We start from the raw sequence: 25,337 nt of genomic DNA, 5'->3' as shown, positions 1-25,337 counted from the left end.
TGAATAAATTCTGGGGTGAAGGCTGTAAAAACACAGTTGAATGAAAAATAAAAACAATTCAGGCTATAAAAATGGAATTTTATAAAACAAGAATCTTTGAAGAAAGGCCAAAATGAGATAAATCCTGAAATGAAAAATGTCAGTTATTCAGATGAAATCTCAGAGGAGAGCCCTGCCCATAGATTCAATCAAGAGGAAGAAAGACTGTCAGGTCTTGACAAGGAGGAATGGAATCACTCAATCAAAAACATGTTTGATTTAAAAACAAAAATCAATCAAACAAAGCAAACAGCCAAGAAATAGAACCTATGGGGTATATGGAACACTGTAAAAAGACCAAACTGACTAAACCATTGGAATAAGAAAGTGGCGGAGAGACCCACTTCAAAGGCACAGAAAATGTTTTTAACATAATCAAAAAAGAAAATTCCCAAAGTCTAGAGATGCACCGGGCGTGGTGGCGCACGCCTTTAATCCCAGCACTTGGGAGGCAGAGGCAGGCGGATTTCTGAGTTCAAGACCAGCCTGGTCTACAAAGTGAGTTCCAGAACAGCCAAGGCTATACAGAGAAACCCTGTCTCGAAAAGCCAAAAAGAAAAAAGAGAAAAGAAAGAGATGCCTATCAAGGTACAAAAATCATGTAGAACACCAAATAGAACTAAAAAGGAACCCCCCCCCCCATGTCATATAATAGTCAAAACATTTAAATGTATAGGAAAAACATTGAAAACTGCAAGAAAGAAAGAAAGATCAATCCACATGGACAGATAGACCTTTCAGAATAACAGCCATTTTTTTTCCCATGAAGACTATGCAAGCCAGGAGGGCTTGGATAGATATTCTACAAGTTATGAAAGATTACAGATTCCAACAGAGACTACTACAGTGGGCAAAACTGCCAGTCAAAATTAAAGTATAAAGAAAATCTTCACGTGCTAAAAATGTTTAAACAATTTATAACTAATCTCTCTCTACAGAGGATATTAAAAGGAATACTTCGGTCTGAAAAAAATGTTAAATCAAAAGAGGTATATAATAAAACACCAGAAAAGCATGAAAATAACAGAAATTAATAAACATTGTTTAATAACAATTAACATTATCAGTATCAATTCCCCCAATTAAAAAAACACAGACTAATGGACTATGTTTAAAAACAGGATCTAGGGCTGAAGTGATGGCTCAGATATTAAAGAAAAAGACTCAAACCAAAAAGAGGAGAAAGTAGAATCCATCATTTCGCTGTTTTCAAGAAACAAATCTCACCATTAACAATAAATACCCCATAGAGTAAAAGGATGAAAGAGCATTTCAAGCAAATCTAAAAAAAAAAACAGTTCTTATTCTAATACAACAACATATTCTTTAAACCAAAATAGTTCTGAGTGAAACACTTCGCACTCACCAAAGCAGTGTTTCTCAACCTTTATCATGCTGCGACCCTTTAGTCCAGTTCCTCATGATGGAGTGACCCCCATAAAGTTATTTATGTTGCTGTTTCATAACTGTCATTTTACTACTGGCATAAATATGTAAATATCTGTGCTTTCTGATAATCTTAGGTAATCCCTGTGAAAGGGCTGTTCCATCCCCCCAAAAGGGTCATGACTCACAGGTTGAGAACTACTGCATTAAAGAAAAACCTACAAAAGGATATGTCCTAAACATACACACACCAAACACAGAGGCACCTAATTTCATAAAAGAAATACTGTCAGATCTTAAGACTACTGATTAACCACAACACAATGACAGTGGGTTATTTTAATACCCCATTGTTATCAATAGACAGATTTTCAGATCTAAGATCTATCTTCAGAAATTCTGAAAATAAGATATCATAAGTCAAATGGACCCGATAGATACCTACAGAACATTCCACTAAAACACTAAAGAATACACATTCTTCTCAGCAGCCCATGACACTTTCTGGAAAATCTACCACATGTTAGGACACAAAGCTAGTCTCACTAAATACAGGAAAACTAAAATCACATCCTGTATTCTATCTGGTCACAATAGAATAAAGCTGGATAGCAACAGCAATAGAAGCAACAGAGATATGCAAATTAAACAATACAATTTTTAGTGGTAATTGCGTCAAGGAAGAAATCAAAATGGAAAATTTTTGAAAATTTAGAATTGAATGAAAATGAAAACACAACATACAAAAATCTACAGGACATAAAGAAGGCAATCAGTCATCTGAGAAGGGAACCTAAATTATTAAAATGCCTCTATAACGTTAGGCTGTAGGCAAATCTATGGAGCATTTCTTAATTAGTTATTGATGGGGGAGGGCTTAGACCATTGCGAGTGGTGTCATTCCTAGACTGGTAGTCACTGGTTCCATAAGAAAGTTACACTCCTCCATGGCCTTTGCAAGTCAGTCTGGCGGTTCCTCAGAAAATTGGACATAATACTACCGGAAGATCCAGCAATACCTCTCCTGGTCATATACCCAGAAGATGTTCCAAATGGTAATAAGAACACATGCTCCGCTATGTTCATAGCAGCCTTATTTATAATAGCCAGAAGCTGGAAACAACCCAGATGCCCCTCAACAGAGGAATGGATACAGAAACTGTGGTGCATTTACACAATGGAGTACTACTCAGCTATTAAAAACAATGAATTTATGAAATTCTTGGACAAATGGATGTATCTGGAGGATTTCATCCTTAGTGAGGTAACCCAATCACAAAAGAAGTCATTAGATATGCACTCATTGATAAGTGGATATTAGCCCAGAAACATAGAACACCCAAGATACAATTTGCAAAACACAAGAAAATCAAGAAGAGGGAAGACCAATGGGTGGATACTTCATTCCTTCTTAGAATAGGGAACAAAATACCCCTAAAAGGAGTTACAGAGACAAAGTTTGGAGCTAAGACAAAAGGATAGACTATCCAGAGACTACCCACCCAGGGATCCATCCCATAATCAGCCACCAAACCCAGACACTATTGCATATATGAAGGGACCCTGGTATAGTTGTCTCATATGAGGCTATGCCAGTGCCTGGCAAATACAGAAGTGGATGCTCACAGTCATCTATAAGATGGAACACAGGGCCCCCAATAGAGAAGCTAGAGAGAGCACCCAAGGAGCTGAAGGGGTCTGAAACCCTATAGGTGGAACAGCAATATGAACTAACCAGTACCCCCAGAGCTTGTGTCTCTAGCTGCATATATAGCAGAAGATGGCCTAGTCAGCCGTCACTGGGAAGAGAGGCCCCTTGGTATTGCAAACTTTATATGTCCCAGTACAGGGGAATGCCAGGGCCAAGGAGCAGGAGTGGGTGGGTAGGGGAGCAGGGTGGGGAGAGGGTATAGGGAACTTTCAGGATAGCATTTGAAATGTATATAAAGAAAATATCTAATAAAATTTTTTAAAAATGCTAGACATATCACCATTCCAGATTTCAAGTTGTACTGAAATTAAAAACAACATGTTACTGGCATAAAAATAGACAAACTGATCAATACAGTAGATTTCAGAATGCTCATACAAACCCACGTCTGTCTTATTTTTGATAAAGGCTAGCAATATACTGTAGAGAAGAGAAAGCCTCTTCAAATGATGCTGGCAAACTGGGAAGTTCTATGTAGAAGGATAAAACTGCATCCTTATCTTTGATCCTGCATAAAATTCAACTCAAAATGAATTAAGCAACTTCAACAGAAGACCTGACAGAAGAAAAGTAGGAAATACATTTGAATTTATAGGTACAGGAAAGGGCTTTCTGAGCAGGAGCCCAGGAGTGCAAGCAGTAAGATGAACAACTGATAACTGGGATGTCATAGAGCTAAAATCCTCCTGTACAGAAAAGGACACCAGCTTTGAGTGAAGAGCCAGCCTAAAGAATTGGAAAAATCCTAACCAGCTACATATCTGACAGAGGGTTAGCATCTAGAAGATCTAAAGAAATATCAAGAATACAAAAAACAAACAAACAAAACAATTAAAATTTGAGGCATGGAACTAAACAGAGCATTCTTAAGAGATGAAACACAAATGACTGAGAAATAATTTTTTTTAATGTTCAACATCCTTAGATATTAGGAAGATGCAAAGAAATACCTCTATGAGAGTTCACCCTGCCATAGAGTCATAATGTGATCTAAGCCAAATGATGACTAATGCCAATGTGGATGTGGTGAAAGAAGGACACTAATTCACTGCTGATGGGAAGACAAAGTGGTGAAGCCACTCACTACAGAAGAAGGTTCCTAAAAGAGCAAAGCATTGATCCACCACATGATTCAGCTATACCACATTTGGTATGGGGGAGGTTGAGTCTTCAAGGGAGGGAAGATAAAACATGGGGAGTCTTTCAAGAGAAGGAAAACAGGATACAGAGATATAAAGGGAAGAGAGAAGTAATGGAATTGGAAAGTTAGATGGGGTGAAAGATAGAAGGCAGGGTAAAGGAGGGAATACAGGGAGGGAAACAATGTTCAAGACCTTCTGAAGAAGCTATATGACAAACTGCCAGTGTAGAAGCTTCCTAAAATTTAAGCATGCACATATATACAAAGAGAGAGTTTAAATAGAGTTACCCTAAAATGGTATGACCATTCTCCTATTAGACATTACAGGCTAACAAATAAAAAGCCCAATGCTAGGAATGAGTTACCTCCTTTAGAGTAGTTTGCCAGTGCGGTCCCATAGTCCCTCCAAACAATACAGGATATAGCCATTGTACTTGGTTACTCTTCAGGACTTGATGGTAAGACACTGTTGCTGAAGAGATCAGATGTTTCAGTCATAGAACATGGAGACATCAAGCTGAGATTGACCTGGAAGCTTTATCACTACTGGCTAGCTTTCATAGTGATAAAATATGCTATGTACACTGCCAGAGAAGAAAAGCAATCACCAATCTTGCCCAGCCATGGGCCCTGCAAGCTACAGTAACAATTAATGTGCAAGACATGTCTACAAGTGCAATAAGTGGTACAAAGGTCATGGCAGTTACCAACTCCTTTATGCTTAGATTCTAGGCCCACTCCATAAGATGGAACCCATTTTTCAAAACCATTATTTGGACCTGTAGGTAGACAGCTTATAGGACCTAAGAGAACTTACTATTACTCTGCTAAAGGGACATACTATTAAACCAAGTCCCAACGACTCATTGTTAGAAGATTAGTGTATCTCTCAAATATCATTAGAGAACTTTCCTGTTTTCCCTCAGTAGATGGCAATTAACACAGAGACCCACAAACTGGTCAAGGTGCAAAGATTGAGACTATGGAGTGCTCAGCCCTAAATGAGGTATTGTTATCATCTGCTGTCCTCCTAAGTCTTTAGAGGTTATTATGGAAAAGGGGGCAAATTATTCTAAGAACCAGAGGCACTGGATGACTATAAGGAAACAGTATTTTTGGAAACAACAGGGATATTACACATATGAACTCATAGCAGTTAGGGCAGTATATATAAGACCAGCACAGGCTCAGTCTTAATAAAACCCCAGTATTAAGGGTAGAGCTACCCTTAATGAATTAATTCTCAAAAGAATTAATTCATGTATTCATTTATAATTAAATATGCATATCATATATAATTATATTTAACTATATTATATAATATTAATTATATAATCGTAATTATATATGCATGTTCAATTATATATGGGTATATATGTGTTTATATATGTATATATGTGTGTATATATACATATATATATGTGTGTGTGTGTGTGTGTGTGTGTGTGTGTGTGTGTGTGTATGTGTGTGTGTGTGTGTTCTGAAATCTGGGAAGTCCAAGATCAAAGATCCAACAGAATTGGTGTCTGTGAGCTGTTTCATAGTTCTTAGAATGTTTGTCAATAATTGGTCCATTGAACGTGGTCAAGATGCCATTTGTTTTTAGTGACAGGACTTCTTTAAAAGTCCTGCCTCTATGAAGTACACATATGGGCATTCCATAAGGGGAACTAATGTTTTAGAGAGGTAATATTCCAAAAGAAACACTGCTGTAGACAGGGAACTCAGTTCATTCTGCATGGCTACAATAGCTGAGATCAAAGTTCTAAAAGAATGGCAACAAGTCTGCACTGGACCTACAAATGAAGAAAGGGGGTGTGTGTTTAGATGAGGAGAAGAAGGCACTTTGGAAACTTTCTAGGTAGTTTTATTTTATGCCTGACAATGTCACATTCTTCAGTGACTAATTTTGTTTTTCTTCTACCTCATGCTTCATTCCATTGGCATACCCAGGCCTAAAGCCCACTCAGAGTTAATCCCTGCACTCTTTATGTTCAAAGGTATGATCTAATGAGACAGTGCTGGAGGGAGAAGCCTTATGAGAGACCATCATTTGCCCAGATATTGGTGTCCTTAAACAGGATGCTGGAAGAACGAAAGGTGAGCACAATTTAATACAGGTCCTCTTTCCTGGAAATTTCTGATGTGCTCAATGTGATCACTAAAATGTCATTGATACAACTCAACAAGCTACTTTAAAATAGCTTTAGTTATTACAGGCACATAATAGACATGCTCCCCAACTTTGAGAAGTTAGGAGGAAATAAGATTTCTATGTAAGATATAGTCACTCATATATATAATAAAATACAACCTTCAAGTTATCTCGTAGAGTTGGAAGTAATCTTATCCATGTGGCCTGTATCTTTAAATTTAGATGAAGAAACAAAGAGGTTAAGTGACTTGGCCAAGAATACACAGACAACAAAGTCTGGCCTATAGTTTACTATTTGGAGGGTAAGAAAGTCTATTGAAACATTTAAAAAAGTGGCTGCCTGTATCAATTTAGGGGCCAATAGGCAAATAAAGCTAGGTTAGCAAGATTACCCATATAGGGAAAGATGAAGAAGAAGTGTGGCCAGGGGAGGAGTCTACACTTTCCTAAAAAGGAGTGGACCTTTTTAGGAACGGTCAATGAGATACCAAAGGAGGTCAGAAACTAAAGCTGGGGGGAGTAGGGAATTTTACTTAGAAGTCAATGGATGCAACTCAGAAGTAAACAACACCAAAATCACTGTCACATACATACAGAGGGAATGAGAACAAAAGGTGTCCCCCCAGCTGTGAGAGATAAGGAAGCCAGGACATTAACCTAGCTGCTCCTGGAAGAGACAGAAGCAATGTGGTGTATTCTAATCCTTTCTCATTTCAGACATACGTGAACACCACACTGTATGAGAAGTTTACCTATGCAGGAATTGACTGCTCTGCGGAAGAAGCAGCCTAGAGCAGAACTCTTCGTGTACAATGGCCATTTCTCCTCACTGGCGTGAGAGCACCTTGACACCTGTACCAAGCAAGCAACCCACTGCCATGAGATGTGATATAGAAGTGTATATATTGTGCTGTGTTTGGGACCCTCCTCATACAGCTCATGCAGATCTGCAGTGTGTTCTGACTCTAATGTGACTGTATATACTGCTCGGAGTAAGAATGTGCTAAGATCAGAAGGCCTGTTCGTGGTTTCATATAATATATTTTTCTAAAAACATAGATTGCACAGGAAGGTATGAGTACAAATACTGTAATGCATAACTTGTTATTGTCCTAGATGTGTTTGATATTTTTCCTTTACAACTGAATGCTATAAAAGTGTACACATAAGATACTGTTTGTTAAAATAAGCATTCCCTTGACAGCACAGGAAGAAAAGCGAGGGAAACGTATGGATTATATTAAATGTGGGTTACTACACAAGAGGCTGAACATTCCAAGTAGCAGAAGAGAGGGTCTCTCAATTCTGCTCCTTACCTGCAGAGGCCAGTTTGTTTGGCCATGTGACAATTGTCCTGTGTTTTTACAGCACCCAAATCATTCCAAACTATGAACATCTAAAAACTTTGCTAGGAGACTAAGAACCTTTGGAGAGATATAAGTACGGTCAAAAAACAAAACTGCGGGAGTTACATTTATTTTCTATAGTAATCTGTTGTACATTTTAAGAAGTAAAACTAGGAATTTAGGAGTGATGTGTGACATTTCTGACATGGAGTTACCATCCCCACATGTATCACATACTGTCATATTCCCACATGTATCACACATGTATTGTAAAATTTTATAGTTTTGATCACTTGTGAATTTACTGTTGATGTGGTAGCCACCTGTTGCAATGGTTCCTCTTGTAGGTGAATAAATGTCTACCCACACTCTCTCCAGGATTGTGTCTCATAAAAATATATTTGGAAATGTACTTTTAAGATGTCCAAAGTGTGGGGGCTTCAGTCCTCCTTAGAAGGAGAACAAAATACTCACAGGAGCAAATACGCAGACAAAGTGTGGAGCAGAACTGAAGTAAAGGCCACCCAGAGACTGTCCCACTTGGGGATTCATCCCATATACAGTTACCAAACCCAGACACTATTGTGGATGCCAAGAGTGCATGCTGAAAGGAGCCTGATATGGCCTGAGAGGCCCTGCCAGAACCTTACAAATACAGAGGTGGATAGATGCTCACAGCCAACCATTGGACTGAGCATAGGGTCCCCAATAGAGAAATTAGAGAAAGGACTAAAGGAGTTGAAGAGGATTGCAGCCCCACAGGAAGAACAACAGTATCAACCAACTAGTCCCACCAGAGCTCCCAGGGATTAAGCCATCAACAAAGGAGTACACATGGCTCCAGCTGCATATGTAGCAGAGGATGGCCTTGTCATGCATCAATGCAAGGAGAGGTCTTTGGTCCTATGAAGGCTCGATAGATGTTCCAGTGTAGGGGACTTGAGGGTGGGGAGGTGGGAGTGAGTGGGTGGATGGAGGAACACCCTCATAGAAGCAGTGGGGAGGAGGATGAGATAGGGAGGGAGGGGATAACATTTGAAATGTAAATAAAGAAAATATCCAATTAAGAAAAAAGAAAAAGAAACAAAGAACTGAAAAAAATTCAAATTCCCTTTTTTTTTTTAAAATGTTGTCTTAAGATGCATGGCGTTGGTGAGTACATACCCCGGGCAGCAAAGTAAAGCACACAAGGCTGGTAAGCTCTGAAATTCTCCGTCTTAATTCATTGTCTTGCCTCAGTGGAGCAGACCTCCAATTGGACCCCGTCAGCTACAGCTTCACCCATAGGAGAGAAAGAAGTTGAACATTAGGAGTCATTACCATCCAAGACCCTAGCAACCTTCTCCAGCAGCGTAGATGTTTGTGTATTAGTTGTTGTGAATCCTTGTGATTTTCCTCAGCACCAACATCAGTTGACAGAATAATGCCAACAGTATGTAGTGGCACATTTACTAAGGTTAGAAATTCTGTGTGCTATTTACCAAACACCCCTGCAACCTCTTCCAGAGAATGTTTTCCCACAGCAAACTGGATACATAAATTCTGTAAAAAGTATCTCTTCCGCTAAATGCTTACATCACAAACAACAACAACAATAATAGCAGCAACAACAAAAACCATGAAAAACCAAGGAGACAAAATATTACCAAAGGAATTTTTCTACAATTTCCTTGTAATTGATTCCAAAGAAATATATGTATTCCCTAGCAAATAGTTCAAAACAGCATTTTAAGAAATAGCTTCAGATTTCGAGAAAACATGGAAAAGTAATGCAAAAAAATTGGGAAACAGAAATGTAGGGGATAAATATACTTATGTATGAATATAATTATGGAATTGAAATGTAAAACGAAAGAACTGATAATTCTAAGAGAGGGTATCAGCTCCAGAATAGCTTCAGCAGAAGGAATCCAAATTGAAAACACGTTATTTGAAAATATGAACAAAATCAGAAATAAAAAGAATGAAGGGGGGGAAGCAAGCTTCAGGATCTGCTCTGCCTGCCTTCACTCCCTGGGGATGCCACAGGTCCTCCTGGGACCCAGCCTTCCTCCCTCACCTCACCCCTTTGTAGCAGCTGCCAATACCAAGAAGTACTAAACTTGGGCATCTGTTGGCCTCTACAGCCTGGGAATGAAGTAAACAACCTTCTCTCTCTTTCTCTCTCTTTTCCATCCTCCAATTCCAATTCCCAAGTCTCACCCCCAGCACTGTAACAGACACCTGCGGGGGATTTTTTTTTTTTCCTTCTCTGCCTCCACTACCTGGGGACTCTGCCAAATCTCCTGCAGACTCTTTCCTGTGGATCCCCTCATCTCCTTCTCCCTACCCCCAATCCTCTTCCCTTCGTGTCTGTACCCAATAACTAGAAACACACTGTACCTAGGACCCCCAGTGGCTACACTCAGCAGGAACTCAAAAGCACCCCTATCAGGCAACCCAGAGCCACCGAACATTTCTAAGATACAGAGATGGCAACGAAAAAAACCAAGGAATGGAACAACCACTCAAGAAAGACGAGGTAGCAACACTTAGAATTACAGTCACCCCAAACCCAGATCCCTAGACACCAGCATAAAAACAATTAAAACCAACGAGGAAACCTGACTCCACCCAAGTCCAGCAACTCTACTAGAGTGGGCCCTGAGATATGCAGGATAGCTGAAGCATGCCTGGGGTCCTACCCCAACAGTCAGGTACTGAGGTGGGACACAGTGTAGATGAAAGCCAAAAGCTGATGGCTGGCCTTTTAACTATCTCTTACTGTTCTAGGTGCCAAAAGCTGATAGCTCTTTTGCTCTCTTGAGGCCAAATGCTTGTTGGTATAGATGTGGCCTCTTTGGGAATTGTCAGCTACCTCTCCAGCACCACGTCTGACTGCATCCTGCTATGCTTCCTTCCATAATGACAATGGACTAAACCTTGGAACTGTAAGCCAATCCCAGTTAAATGTTGTCCTTTATAAGAGTTGCCATGGTCACATTGCCTGTTTACAACAATAGAAACCCTCAATAAAACAGCCTGCAGCCAGGCAGTGGTGGCACATGCCTTTAATCCCACCACTTGAGAGGCAGAGGCAGGTGGATTTCTGAGTTCGAGGCCAGCCTGGTCTACAGAGTGAGTTCCAGGATGGCCAGTGATACACAGAGAAACTGTGTCTCAAAAAAAACCATTTAAAAAAAAAAAAAAGAAAGAAAGAAAGAAAGGAAAAAAAAGACAGCCTGCTTCCAAATTATATACAAATCTAAAACAAAAACAAATAAACAAACAAAAATATGCAAATCTCAACCTGAACGAGATTAAGACAGTTCTGGTACAGGGAACATAGACCAGGCCTGCCTGATTCTGTTCCATGATCAGTATACTACTTCCTCTAAAACAAGAAAATCTGTTCTGTTAACAAGCAATGAAATTCGGGTGATTTACTTCCATGCATTTATGAGAAGAAAAAAGCTCTACTTACAAGAGAGCTAAAGAAAATGGATCTAATTTCTTAGGAACATAGTTAGTAATTCTGTTTATTCAGACAGACTCTCACTGTGTACACATGGCTGGTCTGGAATATATCTTGTAGACTGGGCTGAACTTAACAGTGGATCTCTTGCTTCTGCTTTGTGGTCCTGGGATTACAAGAATATGCCACCATATCTGGTCGGTAAGGTTTAACATCCAGAAAATGATGATGTCAAGTATGTAAAGAAAAAGAAATGCAGATGTGAGACATGGCCTCTGTAATCCCAGGGTCTCATTTTTTCAACTCTGCATATCCACAAAATGACATTCAGGGCATAGGAAGCTGGGTCTGAACTTCAAACCATCCTCTCTTTCCATGCTCAGTCATCTCTAGAGTCCTTTGTGGAAGGGGAACCTTCGAAATGCACTGGATAAAACTTCATGTTATATTTCCCTGTTTTCTCTGATAAAGTTTGAGAAATCTCCATAGCAACACACAAAGTGAGGATGTTCTTGGGCAATGTGATTAGTTTCCCTTTCATGTCATCTTTCTCTTTCCAGAGGACCAGCTCCAAGCAAGCCTTAGCATTTTCACTAGAATTATGACCTTCAGATGGGATACAATATTTAAATAGCTGTTAGACATAAGATATGACCGTCTGTGCTTAAAATGAAGCCTTCTGTCTCTAAAACAAACTTCACACTGCCTGCTTACCTGGGCATAATAAACTCAACATAACTTTCACTGTACTGTAAGGGCTTTCATGAATCTAACACCTTATCACACATTGCCATTTATCTCTCTTCATTTGAGCTGTATTTCATTGGGCTGCATTTCTACTTGTGTGTGTGTGTGTGTGTGTGTGTGTGTGTGTGTGTGTGTGTGTGAGAGAGAGAGAGAGAGAGAGAGAGTGTGTGTGTGTGAGAGAGAGAGAGAGATAACTCAGATACAATCAATATTAGAAACTCATTTTGTTTAATGCTAAAAGATACTGAATGAAATTTGAAATGGATTAAATGCCCATACTAACAAAATACAAAGGCACCTTGAAAAAAAAATCTCCTCCCTATTCTCAGGGTAATTGCTTTTGTGATTGGTGGAAAACATTCAGGGTTATACAAGGTAGTGTAGGAAGCATCATAAAATGCTTCTTGTTTTTTATTCTTTTGGGACAGGGTCTTATGTAGCAGGCTCTCTACTACAGATCTCTACTAAATGTGTTACAGCTTTAACCCCTCATACTATTCCTTCAACACAAGCACAGGGAGATGCTGTGGGACCATCCATTATGGGAAAGAACTGACCCATAAGAGCCTACAGTGCCACGCGCAGCATTTCAGATAGTGCACCTTCACCATGGGCCACATACATGGTTTTCTCCACCAGTCAGACCAGTGATTTCAGCATCAGTCATGGACAAATGGGCTCTTACCAGCATCTACTATTTTCTATGACTAGTCACACTAGATTCCTAAGGGATATTTTGTCAGGCAAGCTTAAATGATAAGGAAATATAACTTGTATACATTCAACTATAATAAATAAGCTGTCAAATAAAGGGAGAAAAACTGTCAGAAGGCCTTCATGAAGCACAAGGACACCATCAGCAGCAATAGCTACCATAGTAGCAGGTAACATGAGTAGTTACAATTAACAGACTAACAGTCTCAATATATTTTGCACAGTAGTCTAATGAGGTAGGTATTTTTATTGTCCTGTTCCATAACCAAGGAAATTGATGCTTTCAAGAGGTCAAGGAACTTGCCAAAGTCTGGTCCATATTATATTTTCTGATAACAGCTACCTCTCTTTTGAGGTTTTATTTGTATACCATTTTCTAAAGTATGAGGAAATTGGGACTTAAAAATTCAGGATAGCAAATTCTCCAGTTATTTTCAAATTCTCCAGTTATTTATCAGGAAAACAATGTTTGGTTTATATGCGTAGCTTTTCTTACACTCCTTTGTATGTGTATAGATGAGCCATTTTGGTTTCTATGATAGTTCATATTTTAAGCATTACTAAAATTTAGTTTAATAAAATTGAAGAATAAATATAATCACATCAATAAGTGCTCATCTTAGAATTATTCCAAGGCCTTCCTTTAAATATTTAATAAATGTCAAATAGGTTTTATGAAATTCAACCTAAAACTGATCAATGATATCATTAGTATTTCATGTAAGGATTTTTAAAATGAAAAAAATTAAAGCATAACTATAATGGTACTACTCAGGTTAGTTTTTACTTTGATCAGAAATGCTGCACTTTAATGCTAATGATTGATAAAGCTAAGTCTTTGTAATGGTTTGTATATGCTTGCCCCAGGGAATGCATTATTAGAAAATGTAGCCCTGTTGGGGTAGGTGTGGTCTTCTTAGACTGGGTGTGTCACTGGGAGTGTAGGCTTTAAGATTCTCATCCTAGCTGCCTAGAAGCCAGTATTCTGCTAAGCCTTCAGATGAAGATGTACAACTCTCAGCTTCTCCTGAATCATGCATGCCTGGATGCTGCCATGTTCCCTCCTTGATGATAATGGACTGAACCTCTAAACTTGTAGGCCAGGTCCAATTAAATGTTGTCCTTATAAGAGTTGCCTTGGCCATGGTGTCTGTTCACAGCAGCAAAACTCTAAGATAGTCTTCATGGAGTGGATTTTCTACCTGCCATGTCAAAGGATATGCACTTGATAATAGGTCCACAAGATTGCAGACACTCTTGCCCAATGGGAATTTGGTCTTGTGAACAGAGCTGCTAAATAAGAAATGAATACTTTCTATGTCATTTTTCCTGTTTCTTTACCTCCCACATGTTTCCCTCTTCATGAAAACACCATTATAACCAAGGCTTGATTCTAATTTAAGCTTTCTAGTCTAGAACTTAGCATGGTGCCTGCACAGTTTTAGTAGATAATCAGTAACTATAGAATGAACTAATGAAAGAAAACAAAAGGTAAAGTCCAAAGTCATCTGCACTCAAATACCTAAGCTAAAAGTTCACATAACTAATGAGTAGAATATTCCAATCTCAAAACCCATCTCCTTTAAACATGTTTATCTTGTATTAGAGTCAATGGCTTAGCTCACTTGTTTTCATACAATGTCACACGCTTGCATAGGCTGGAATAAAGGACAGTCAGGCTAGTGTGTGAGCTTCAAGTCTTTGGCAGATAGCAATGTCCAAGGACAAATGTTTCATTTACACATCATATTCAGTAGACACATTTTCACACCTTAGAAGCCTCGATGGAGTACTTCGAACTAGAATATATCTAATACAATTTACTGATATCTAATTTTGCTAACACACCAACAACGATTATAAGAGAAGCAACTCTACCCCCATCTATTCATCTATTTCTCTTTCCTAGGAAGATAATCTGCATTCCCTCCAACCCCAGTCCTTACTCTCTATATGTAACCTCTGTGGTTCTATGGATTGTAGCATAGTTATCATTGACATAGCAGCTAATATTCACATATAAAATTATACATACCATGTGGGTCTAGGATAGCTCATTCAGAAATTTTTTCTTCTAATTTCATCCATTCACCAGTGGATTTCATTTTTTAACAGCTGAGTAATATTCCGTTATGTAAATATACCACATTTCTTTATCCATTCATCTGTTGAGGGACAACTAGGTTGTTGCAAGTTTCTAGCTATTATGAATAGACCAGCACTGAACACGGTTGAGCAAGTGTCACTGTAGTAGAATGAAGTGCAGAGCTTTTGGGCATATGCTCAAGAGTGGTATAGCTAGATAGGCAACCCCTTCCAGAAGATCAGGTAGGTTGCCTGCAGACATTCTCTGCTCTCTCTGTTCCCCAGCAAACAAAATCCCTCAGCCACCCCCCTCCCCCAGAGCTGCAAGAGAACACCAGCTCTGGCCTTCCTTCCCCACTCCCCAAGTACCTTCTGTGAATGCCATAGACCATCCCCTCATTGTGTCTCTCCAAGTCCTCCTTGTGTCCCAGTCTTGAACTCAGGCAGACACCCCTGTTCAACCACAGGGCACTTGCCAGAAGACCAGTTAGGTGGCCTGCAAACCTTCTCTGCTCTCTCTGTTTTCCCTGAGGTCCACTCCCTCAGGCTGGACCAATATGCTGCCTCCCCCACCTCCACCCCCACCCCCACAGTGTCCATACATCCTCACAGATCATCCCCTCCTGAACTCCAAGAAATCAGCATCTAGACCTAAAATCACCCCAAAATCAGACACCTAGATGACAACATAAGAACACAATAACAGCCAGGGCATTTTATCACCACTAGAGCCCAGCTAAACTATCACAGAAGCCCCTGAATATTCCATTAGCTAATGCATAAGATAAAGATCTTAAAAGCAACTATATGAAGATGATAGACATCCTAAAAGAGAAAAATTAATAAACCCCTTAAAGAAATCCAAGAAACAAACAGTTAAAAAAAACAAATGAAGGAAACCAAGCTCTAAAAATTAAAATAACAAAATCACAAACTGACAGAATTCTGGATATTAAAATTTTAGGAATTCAAACAGGAACCACAGAGGTGAGCTTCACCAACAGAACACAAGTAATGGAAGAAAGAATCTCAGGCACTGAAGATCCAAGAAAAGAAATGGATTTATTGTTCAAAGAAAATATCAATCTAAAAAATTCCTGACACAAAACATACAGGAAATCTGGGACTATGAAAAAGAAACAAAACAAAACAAAACAAACAAACAAACATAATAAGAATAGAAGAATCCCAGTTCAAAGACCCAGAAAATGTTTTTGACAAACATCATAGAAAATTTTCTTAACCTAAAAAGGTGATGACTATAACGGTACAAGAAGCTTACAGAACACCAAATAGATTAGAACAGAAAAGAAAGTCCCCTCACCATATAATAATTAAAACATTAAACATACAGAATATTAAAGCTTCAAGGGACAAAGACTAAGTAACATATAAAGGCAGACCTTTTAGAAATCCTCCATGCCTCCATAGATACTCTCAGAGGCAGAAGGGCCTGGTCAGATTGCTGCAGACTCCAAAAGACCACTAATGACAGCCCAGACTACTGCCCCTAGCAAAAATTTCAATCATCAGAGATGGAGAAAATACAATATTCCATGATAAAGTTAAATATAAACAATATCTACCTAGAAATCAGACCTTAGAACGAAAACTCCAACCAAAGGACTTAACTACACCAATTAAAATAGTTAAACTCATATCAGCAAAACCAAAATAAGGGAAGTATAAACACACACACACCAACACAACCACCACTACTACCACCACCAAAATAGCAGGAATCAATAATCATTGGTCGTTGATATCTCTCAATATCAACAGTCTCAATTCCCCATTAAAAAGACACAGACTAACAGAATGAATGAGAAAATAGGGTCCATTTTTATGCTGCATCCAAGAATAACACACTTTAACATCAAGGATAGATATTACCTCAGGGTAAAAGGTGGAAAAAAGATATTCCAAGCAAATGTTCCTAAGAAGCAAGTGCGCATAGTCATTTTAATATCTAACAAAATAGACTTCAAAGGAGATGAAGACAAACATTTCACACTCATAAAAGAAAAAAACTACCAATATGACATTTCAATTCTTAACATCTATGTCCCAAATACAAGAACACCCTCTTTTGTAAAGGAAACACTACTACAGCATATGTCACATATTGACCTTACACACTGATAGTGGGATATTTGACTACCCCACTCTCACCAATGGACAGGTCATCTAGACAAAAACTAAACAGAGAAATATTGAAGCTAATATGTTATAAACCAAATGGACCTAACAAAGATTTACAGAACATTCCACCCAAACATAAAATAATATATTATCTCCTTCTCAGCACCTCATGGAACTTTCTTCAACATAGACCACATACTTGGACACAAAGCAGATCTCAACAGATACAGGAAAATTGAAAAAGTTCCCTGCATCCTGTCAGACTAGCATGGATTAACTGGATATCAACATACAAACCGTGGAAACAAAACAGCTCTCTAGTGAATGGAAAATGGGTCAAGTCAGAAATAAAGAACAAATTCAAAACTTTCTATAATTTAATGAAAATCAAAATACAGCACACTCAAACTTATGGCACACAAAGAAAGCAGTGTTAAGAGAAAAGTTAATAGCACTAAGCGCCTTTAAGAAGAAATTGGAGAGATCTCACTAGCAAGTTAACAGCTAAAAGCACATCTGAAAGCTCTAGAACAAGAAGAAGCAGACACTGGCCAGCTACCCACAACACCCACCACAGGATCTTAAGACTTCTGGTGAGTGGAACACAGCTTCTGCTCCAATCCAATTGCGCGCAGGACCTGAGACTGCATTAGTTAGGGAAGCAGAAACTGGCCTGAGTAGGGCCACAGGCCTCATCCAGCCGGATCAGCACCGGGGTAGCTAGAGCGCAGGGTCGGCTGACACCCGCCAGCTACCCACGACCCCAGCCACAGGATTTTAAGACTGCTGGTGAGTGGAACACAGCGTCTGCTCCAGTCCAATCACACGGGACCTGAGACTGCTTTGGTTGGGGAGGCAGAATTCCGGCCTACGTAGGGCCACAAGCCTCTTCCGGTCAGAAAAGCACCGGGGTAGCTAGGGCGCAGGGTCGGCTGACACTCGCCAGCTACCCACAACACCCACCACAGGATCTTAAGACTTCTGGAGAGTGGAACACAGCTTCTGCTCCAATCCAATTGTGCGCGGGACCTGAGACTGCATTAGTTAGGGAAGCAGAAAACCGGCCTGAGTAAGACCACAGGCCTCTTCCAGCCGGACCAGCACCGGGGTACCGCCAGCTACCCATGACCCCCGCCACAGGATTTTGAGACTGCTGGTGAGTGGAACACAGCTTCTGCTCCAATCTTTAAACAGTGACAACGACAACAACTAACCCCAGAGATTACCAGATGGCGAAAGGTAAACGTAGTAATCTTACTAACAGAAACCAAGACCACTCACCATCATCAGAACCCAGCACTCCCACTTCGCCCAGTCCAGGGCACCCCAACACACCGGAAAAGCTAGACACGGATCTAAAAGCATATCTCATGATGATGGTAGAGGACTTCAAGAAGGACTTTAATAACACACTTAAAGAAATACAAAGGAACACTGGTAAACAGGTAGAAGACAGTAAAGAGGAAGCACAAAAATCCCTTAAAGAATTGCAGGAGAACACTGCTAAAGAGTTACAAATCCTAAAAGAAAAACAGGATAACCTAATCAAACAGGTAGAAGTCCTTAATGAAAAACAGGAAAACACATCCAAACAGATGATGGAAATGAACAAAACCATACTAGACCTAAAAAGGGAAGTAGACACAATAAAGAAAACCCAAAATGAGGCAACACTGGAGATAGAAACCCTAGGAAAGAAATCTGGAACCATAGATACCAGCATCAGCAACAGAATACAAGAGATGGAAGAGAGAATCTCAGGTGCAGAAGATTCCATAGAGAACATCGGCACAACAATCAAGGAAAATGGAAAATGCAAAAAGATCCTAACTCAAAACATCCAAGAAATACAGGACACAATGAGAAGACCAAACCTACGGATAATAGGAGTGGATGAGAATGAAGATTTTCAACTCAAAGGACCAGCAAACATCTTCAACAAAATTATAGAAGAAAACTTCCCAAATCTAAAGAAAGAGATGCCCATGAACATACAAGAAGCCTACAGAACTCCAAATAGACTGGACCAGAAAAGAAATACCTCCCGACACATAATAATCAGAACAACAAATGCTCTAAATAAAGATAGAATACTAAAAGCAGTAAGAGAAAAAGGCCAAGTAACATATAAAGGCAAGCCTTTCAGAATTACACCAGATTTTTCACCAGAGACTATGAAAGCCAGAAGATCCTGGACAGATGTTATACAGACACTGAAAGAACACAAATTCCAGCCCAGGCTACTATACCCAGCCAAACTCTCAATTAACATAGATGGAGAAACCAAAGTATTCCACGACAAAACCAAATTCACACATTATCTCTCCACGAATCCAGCCCTTAAAAGGATAATAACAGAAAAAAACCAATACAAGGACAGGAACCACGCCCTAGAAACAACAAGAAGGTAATCCCTCAACAAACCTAAAAGAAGACAGCCACAAGAACAGAATGCCAACTTTAACAACAAAAATAACAGGAAACAACAATTACTTTTCCTTAATATCTCTTAATATCAATGGACTCAACTCCCCGATAAAAAGACATAGACTAACAAACTGGCTACACAAACAAGACCCAACATTTTGCTGCTTACAGGAAACTCATCTCAGAGAAAAAGATAGACACTACCTCAGAATGAAAGGCTGGAAAACAATTTTCCAAGCAAATGGCATGAAGAAACAAGCTGGAGTAGCCATTCTAATATCTGATAAGATTGACTTCCAACCCAAAGTCATTAAAAAAGACAGGGAGGGACACTTCATACTCATCAAAGGTAAAATCCTCCAAGAGGAACTATCAATCCTGAATATCTATGCTCCAAATACAAAGGCAGCCACATTCATTAAAGAAACTTTAGTAAATCTCAAAGCACACATTGCACCTCATACAATAATAGTGGGAGACTTCAACACACCACTTTCACCAATGGACAGATCGTGGAAACAGAAACTAAACAGGGACACAGTGAAACTAACAGAAGTTATGAATCAAATGGATCTGGCAGATATCTACAGAACATTCTATCCTAAAACAAAAGGATATACCTTCTTCTCAGCACCTCATGGTACTTTCTCCAAAATTGACCACATAATTGGTCACAAAACAGGCCTCAACAGATACAAAAATATTGAAATTGTCCCATGCATCCTATCAGATCACCATGGACTAAGGCTGATCTTCAATAACAAAATATTTAATAGAAAGCCAACCTTCACGTGGAAACTGAACAACACTCTTCTCAATGATACCTTGGTCAAGGAAGGAATAAAGAAAGAAATTAAGGACTTTTTAGAGTTCAATGAAAATGAAGCCACAACATACCCAAACTTATGGGACGCAATGAAAGCATTTCTAAGAGGAAAACTCATAGCTCTGAGTGCCTCCAAAAGGAAACAAGAGAGAGCACACATTAGCAGCTTGACAACATACCTAAAAGCACTAGAACAAAAGGAAGCAAATTCACCCAAGAGGAGTAGACGGCAGGAAATAATCAAACTCAGGGGCGAAATCAACCAAGTGGAAACAAGAAAAACTATTCAAAGAATCAACCAATCAAGGAGCTGGTTCTTTGAGAAATCAACAAGATAGATAAACCCTTAGCCAGACTCACTAGAGGGCACAGGGAAAGCATCCTAATTAACAAAATCAGAAATGAAAAAGGAGACATAACAACAGATCCTGAAGACATCCAAAACACCATCAGATCCTTCTACCAAAGGCTATACTCAACAAAACTGGAGAACCTGGATGAAATGGAGAAGTTCCTAGACAGATACCAGGTACCAAAGTTGAATCAAGATCAGGTTAATGATCCAAACAGCCCTATATCCCCCAAAGAAATAGAAGCAGTCATTAATAGTCTCCCAACTAAAAAAAGCCCAGGACCAGATGGGTTTAGTGCAGAGTTCTATCAGACCTTCAAAGAAGATCTAATCCCAGTTCTTCACAAACTATTCCACAAAATAGAAACAGAAGGTACTCTACCCAACTCATTCTATGAAGCCACAATTACTCTGATACCTAAACCACAAAAAGACCCAACAAAGATAGAAAACTTCAGACCAATATCCCTTATGAATATTGATGCAAAAATCCTCAATAAAGTTCTTGCTAACCGAATCCAAGAACACATCAAAACAATCATCCATCCTGACCAAGTAGGTTTCATCCCAGGGATGCAGGGATGATTCAATATACGGAAATCCATCAACGTAATCCAGTATATAAACAAACTCAAAGACAAAAACCACATGGTCATCTCCTTAGATGCGGAAAAAGCATTTGACAAGATCCAACACCCATTCATGATAAAAGTCTTGGAAAGATCAGGAATTCAAGGCCCATACCTAAACATGATAAAAGCAATCTACAGCAAACCAGTAGCTAACATCAAAGTAAATGGTGAGAAGCTTGAAGCAATCCCTCTAAAATCAGGGACTAGACAAGGCTGTCCACTTTCTCCATACCTATTCAACATTGTACTTGAAGTCCTAGCCAGAGCAATTCGACAACAAAAGGAGATCAAAGGGATACAAATTGGAAAAGATGAAGTCAAAATATCACTTTTTGCAGATGATATGATAGTATATATAAGTGACCCTAAAAATTCCACCAGAGAACTCCTAAGCCTGATAAACAGCTTCGGTGAAGTAGCTGGATATAAAATTAACTCAAACAAATCAATGGCCTTTCTCTACACAAAGAATAAACAGGCTGAGAAAGAAATTAGGGAAACAACACCCTTCTCAATAGTCACAAATAATATAAAATATCTTGGCGTGACTCTAACTAAGGAAGTGAAAGATCTGTTTAATAAAAACTTCAAGTCTCTGAAGAAAGAAATTATAGAAGATCTCAGAAGATGGAAAGATCTCCCATGTTCATGGATTGGCAGGATCAACATTGTAAAAATGGCTATCTTGCCAAAAGCAATCTACAGATTCAATGCAATCCCCATCAAAATTCCAAATCAATTCTTCAACGAATTAGAAAGTGCAATCTGCAAATTCATCTGGAATAACAAAAAACCTAGGATAGCAAAAACTCTTCTCAAGGATAAAAGAACCTCTGGTGGAATCACCATGCCGGACCTAAAGCTTTACTACAGAGCAATTGTGATAAAAACTGCATGGTACTGGTATAGTGACAGACAAATAGACCAATGGAATAGAATTGAAGACCCAGAAATGAACCCACACACCTATGGTCACTTGATCTTCGACAAGGGAGCTAAAAACATCCAGTGGAAGAAAGACAGCATTTTCAACAAATGGTGCTGGCACAACTGGTTGTTAACATGTAGAAGAATGCGAATCGATCCATTCCTATCTCCTTGTACTAAGGTCAAGTCTAAGTGGATCAAGGAACTTCACATAAAACCAGAGACACTGAAACTTATAGAGGAGAAAGTGGGGAAAAGCCTTGAAGATATGGGCACAGGGGAAAAATTCCTGAATAGAACAGTAATGGCTTGTGCTGTAAGATCGAGAATTGACAAGTGGGACCTCATGAAACTACAAAGCTTCTGCAAGGCTAAAGACACCATCAATAAGACAAAAAAACCACCAACAGATTGGGAAAGGATCTTCACCTATCCTAAATCAGATAAGGGACTAATATCCAATATATATAAAGAACTCAAGAAGGTGGACTCCAGAAAGTCAAATAACCCCATTAAAAAATGGGGCTCAGAACTGAACAAAGAATTCTCACCTGAGGAATACCGAATGGCAGAGAAGCACCTGAAAAAATGTTCAACATCCTTAATCATCAGGGAAATGCAAATCAAAACAACCCTGAGATTCCACCTCACACCAGTCAGAATGGCTAAGATCAAAAATTCAGGTGACAGCAGATGCTGGCGAGGATGTGGAGAAAGAGGAACACTCCTCCATTGTTGGTGGGATTGCAAGCTTGTACAACCACTCTGGAAATCAGTCTGGCAGTTCCTCAGAAAATTGGACATAGTACTACCGGAGGATCCAGCAATACCTCTCCTGGGCATATATCCAGAAGATGTCCCAACCGGTAAGAAGGACACATGCTCCACTATGTTCATAGCAGCCCTATTTATAATAGCCAGAAGCTGGAAAGAACCCAGATGTCCCTCAACAGAGGAATGGATACAGAAATTATGGTACATTTACACAATGGAGTACTCCTCAGCTATTAAAAAGAATGAATTTATGAAATTCCTAGGCAAATGGATGGATCTGGAGGGCATCATCCTGAGTGAGGTATCATATTCACAAAGGAACTCACACAATATGTACTCACTGATAAGTGGATATTAGCCCAAAAACTTAGGATACACAAGATATAAGATACAATTTGTTAAACGCATGAAACTCAAGAAGAACGAAGACCAAAGTGTGGACACTTTGCCCCTTCTTGGAATTGGGAACAAAACACCCATGGAAAGAGTTATAGAGATAAAGTTTGGAGCTGTGAAGAAAGGATGGACCATCTAAAGACTGCCATATCCAGGGATCCATCCCATAATCAGCTTCCAAACGCTGACACCATTGCATACACTAGCAAGATTTTGCTGAAAGGACCCAGATATAGCTGTCTCTTGTGAGACAATGCCGGGGCCTAGCAAACACAGGAGTGGATGTTCACAGACAGCTATTGGATGTATCACAGGGCTCCCAATGGAGAAGGTAGAGAAAGTACCCAAGGAGCTAAAGGGATCTGCAACCCTATTGCTGGAACAACATGATGTACTAACCAGAACCCTGGAGCTCTTGTCTCTAGCTGCATATGTATCGAAAGATGGCCTAGTCCGCCATCAATGGAAAGAGAGGCCCATTGGACTTGCAAACTTTATATGCCCCAATATAGGGGAATGCCAGGGCCAAAAGAAAGGGAATGGGTGGGTAGGGAAGTGGGGGGCGCTATGGGGGACTTTTGGGATAGCATTGGAAATGTAATTGAGGAAAATATGTAATAAAAATATTAAAAATTAAAAAAAAAAAGAAGAAGAAGCAAATGCACCCAAGAGGAGTTGATGGCAGGAAATAATCAAACTCAGGGCTGAAATCAATAAACTAGAATCAAAGAGAATAGGAAGAATCAATTATACAAAGAGTTGGTTCTTTGAGAATATCAACAAGCTAGTCAAAACATTACCCAAATGAACTAAAACACAGAGAAAGAATATCCTAATTAAGCAGGGCATGGTGGCACACGCCTTTAGTCCCAGCACTTGGGAGGCAGAGACAGGCGGATTTCTGAGTTCGAGGCCAGTCTGGTCTACAGAGTGAGTTCCAGGACAGCCAGGGCTATACAGAAAAACCCTGTCTCGAAAAACCAAAAAAAAAAAAAAAAAAAAAGAATATCCAAATTAACAAAATGCTGGGTTGATAGGATTAACATAGTAAAAATGGCCATCCTACAAAGGAATCTATAGATTCAATGCAATGTCCATTAAAATTCCAACACAATTATTTACAGATTTTCAAATGACAATTCTCAATTTCATATGGAAAAGCAAAACAAACAACAAAAACAAAAAAAGAAACAAAAAAACCCCCCAAAACAAAACAAACAAAAAAAAAAACCCCAGAAAGCGAAACAACAACAACAAACAGGACAAACAGACAATCCTGAATAATAAAAGGAATATGCAGGTATCACCATCCCTGATTTCAAATTGTACTACAGATCTACAGTAATAAAAACCACATGGTATTGGCATAAAAACAACAATGTTAACTAATGGAATCAAATTGAAGGCCCAGACATTAAATTCACACACTTATGGACACCTAATTTTTGATAAAGAAGCCAGAATTATACAATGGAAAAAAGAAAGCATCTTCAACTAATAGTGCTAGTCAGACTGGATGTCTGCATACTGCAGAATGCAAATAGATGTGTACTTATCACCTTACACAAAACTCAATTCCAAGTGGAACAAAGACTTCAACATAAAGTCAGATACACTGAACCTAATAGAGGAGAAAGTGAGGAATAGCCTTGAACACATTGGCACAGGAGACAATTTCTGACCAAAACACGGATAATGTAAGCACTAAGACCAACAATTAATAAATGGGACTTCATAAAACTGAAAGATTTCTGTAAGGCAAAGGACAACATCAATTGGACAATAGGGCAGCCCACAGAATGGGAAAATGTTATGGATAGGGGCAAATTATATTTGAAGTTAATTCCGTTCTGCTATGAGTGGCTTCCAACAAGGAATGAGTCAGTACTCAGGTGATTTCGGGTAAACCTGCTTCCCACCTTAATTTGTAAAATAAAGGAGAGCTGATGATTGGGCAGATAAAAGGGAAGGTGGGAGAGAGAAAAAGGAGAAAATGGGAGAGAGGACACAGAAGAGGAGGAAGAAGAAGAAAAGCAGAGCAGAAGAACATGGCCTGGAGAAACTGCAAGCTCTAAGGGGTCTC

General features: G+C 39.3%; 2 protein-coding genes across 3 annotated transcripts in view; one reads left to right on the top strand and one right to left on the bottom strand.

Annotated features, from left to right (window-relative positions):
* Tek (TEK receptor tyrosine kinase) overlaps positions 1-8,153 on the top strand; it is a 116,791-nt gene extending 108,638 nt beyond the window's left edge. For both annotated transcript variants that reach the window (XM_021160929.3, XM_021160928.3), the window contains exons 22-23: positions 6,278-6,377; positions 7,150-8,153. In XM_021160929.3, coding sequence (XP_021016588.1) covers positions 6,278-6,377; positions 7,150-7,224 — 175 coding nt within the window. In that variant the 3' untranslated portion in view covers positions 7,225-8,153. The remainder of the gene's footprint in view (positions 1-6,277; positions 6,378-7,149) is intronic.
* A 745-nt stretch (positions 8,154-8,898) lies between these two features.
* Positions 8,899-25,337, bottom strand: part of Eqtn (equatorin) — a 38,784-nt gene continuing 22,345 nt past the window's right edge. Inside the window, exon 9 of the mRNA XM_021160554.3 lies at positions 8,899-9,053. Coding sequence (XP_021016213.1) covers positions 9,001-9,053 — 53 coding nt within the window. The 3' untranslated portion in view covers positions 8,899-9,000. The remainder of the gene's footprint in view (positions 9,054-25,337) is intronic.

This window comes from Mus caroli, unplaced genomic scaffold, assembly GCF_978045245.1.
Source record: "Mus caroli unplaced genomic scaffold, Mus_caroli_1 scaffold_6, whole genome shotgun sequence".
NCBI classification, from domain to species: domain Eukaryota; kingdom Metazoa; phylum Chordata; class Mammalia; order Rodentia; family Muridae; genus Mus; species Mus caroli.
Note: the sequence above shows the minus strand (reverse complement) of the source record. Positions and strands in the feature narration are given on the sequence as shown.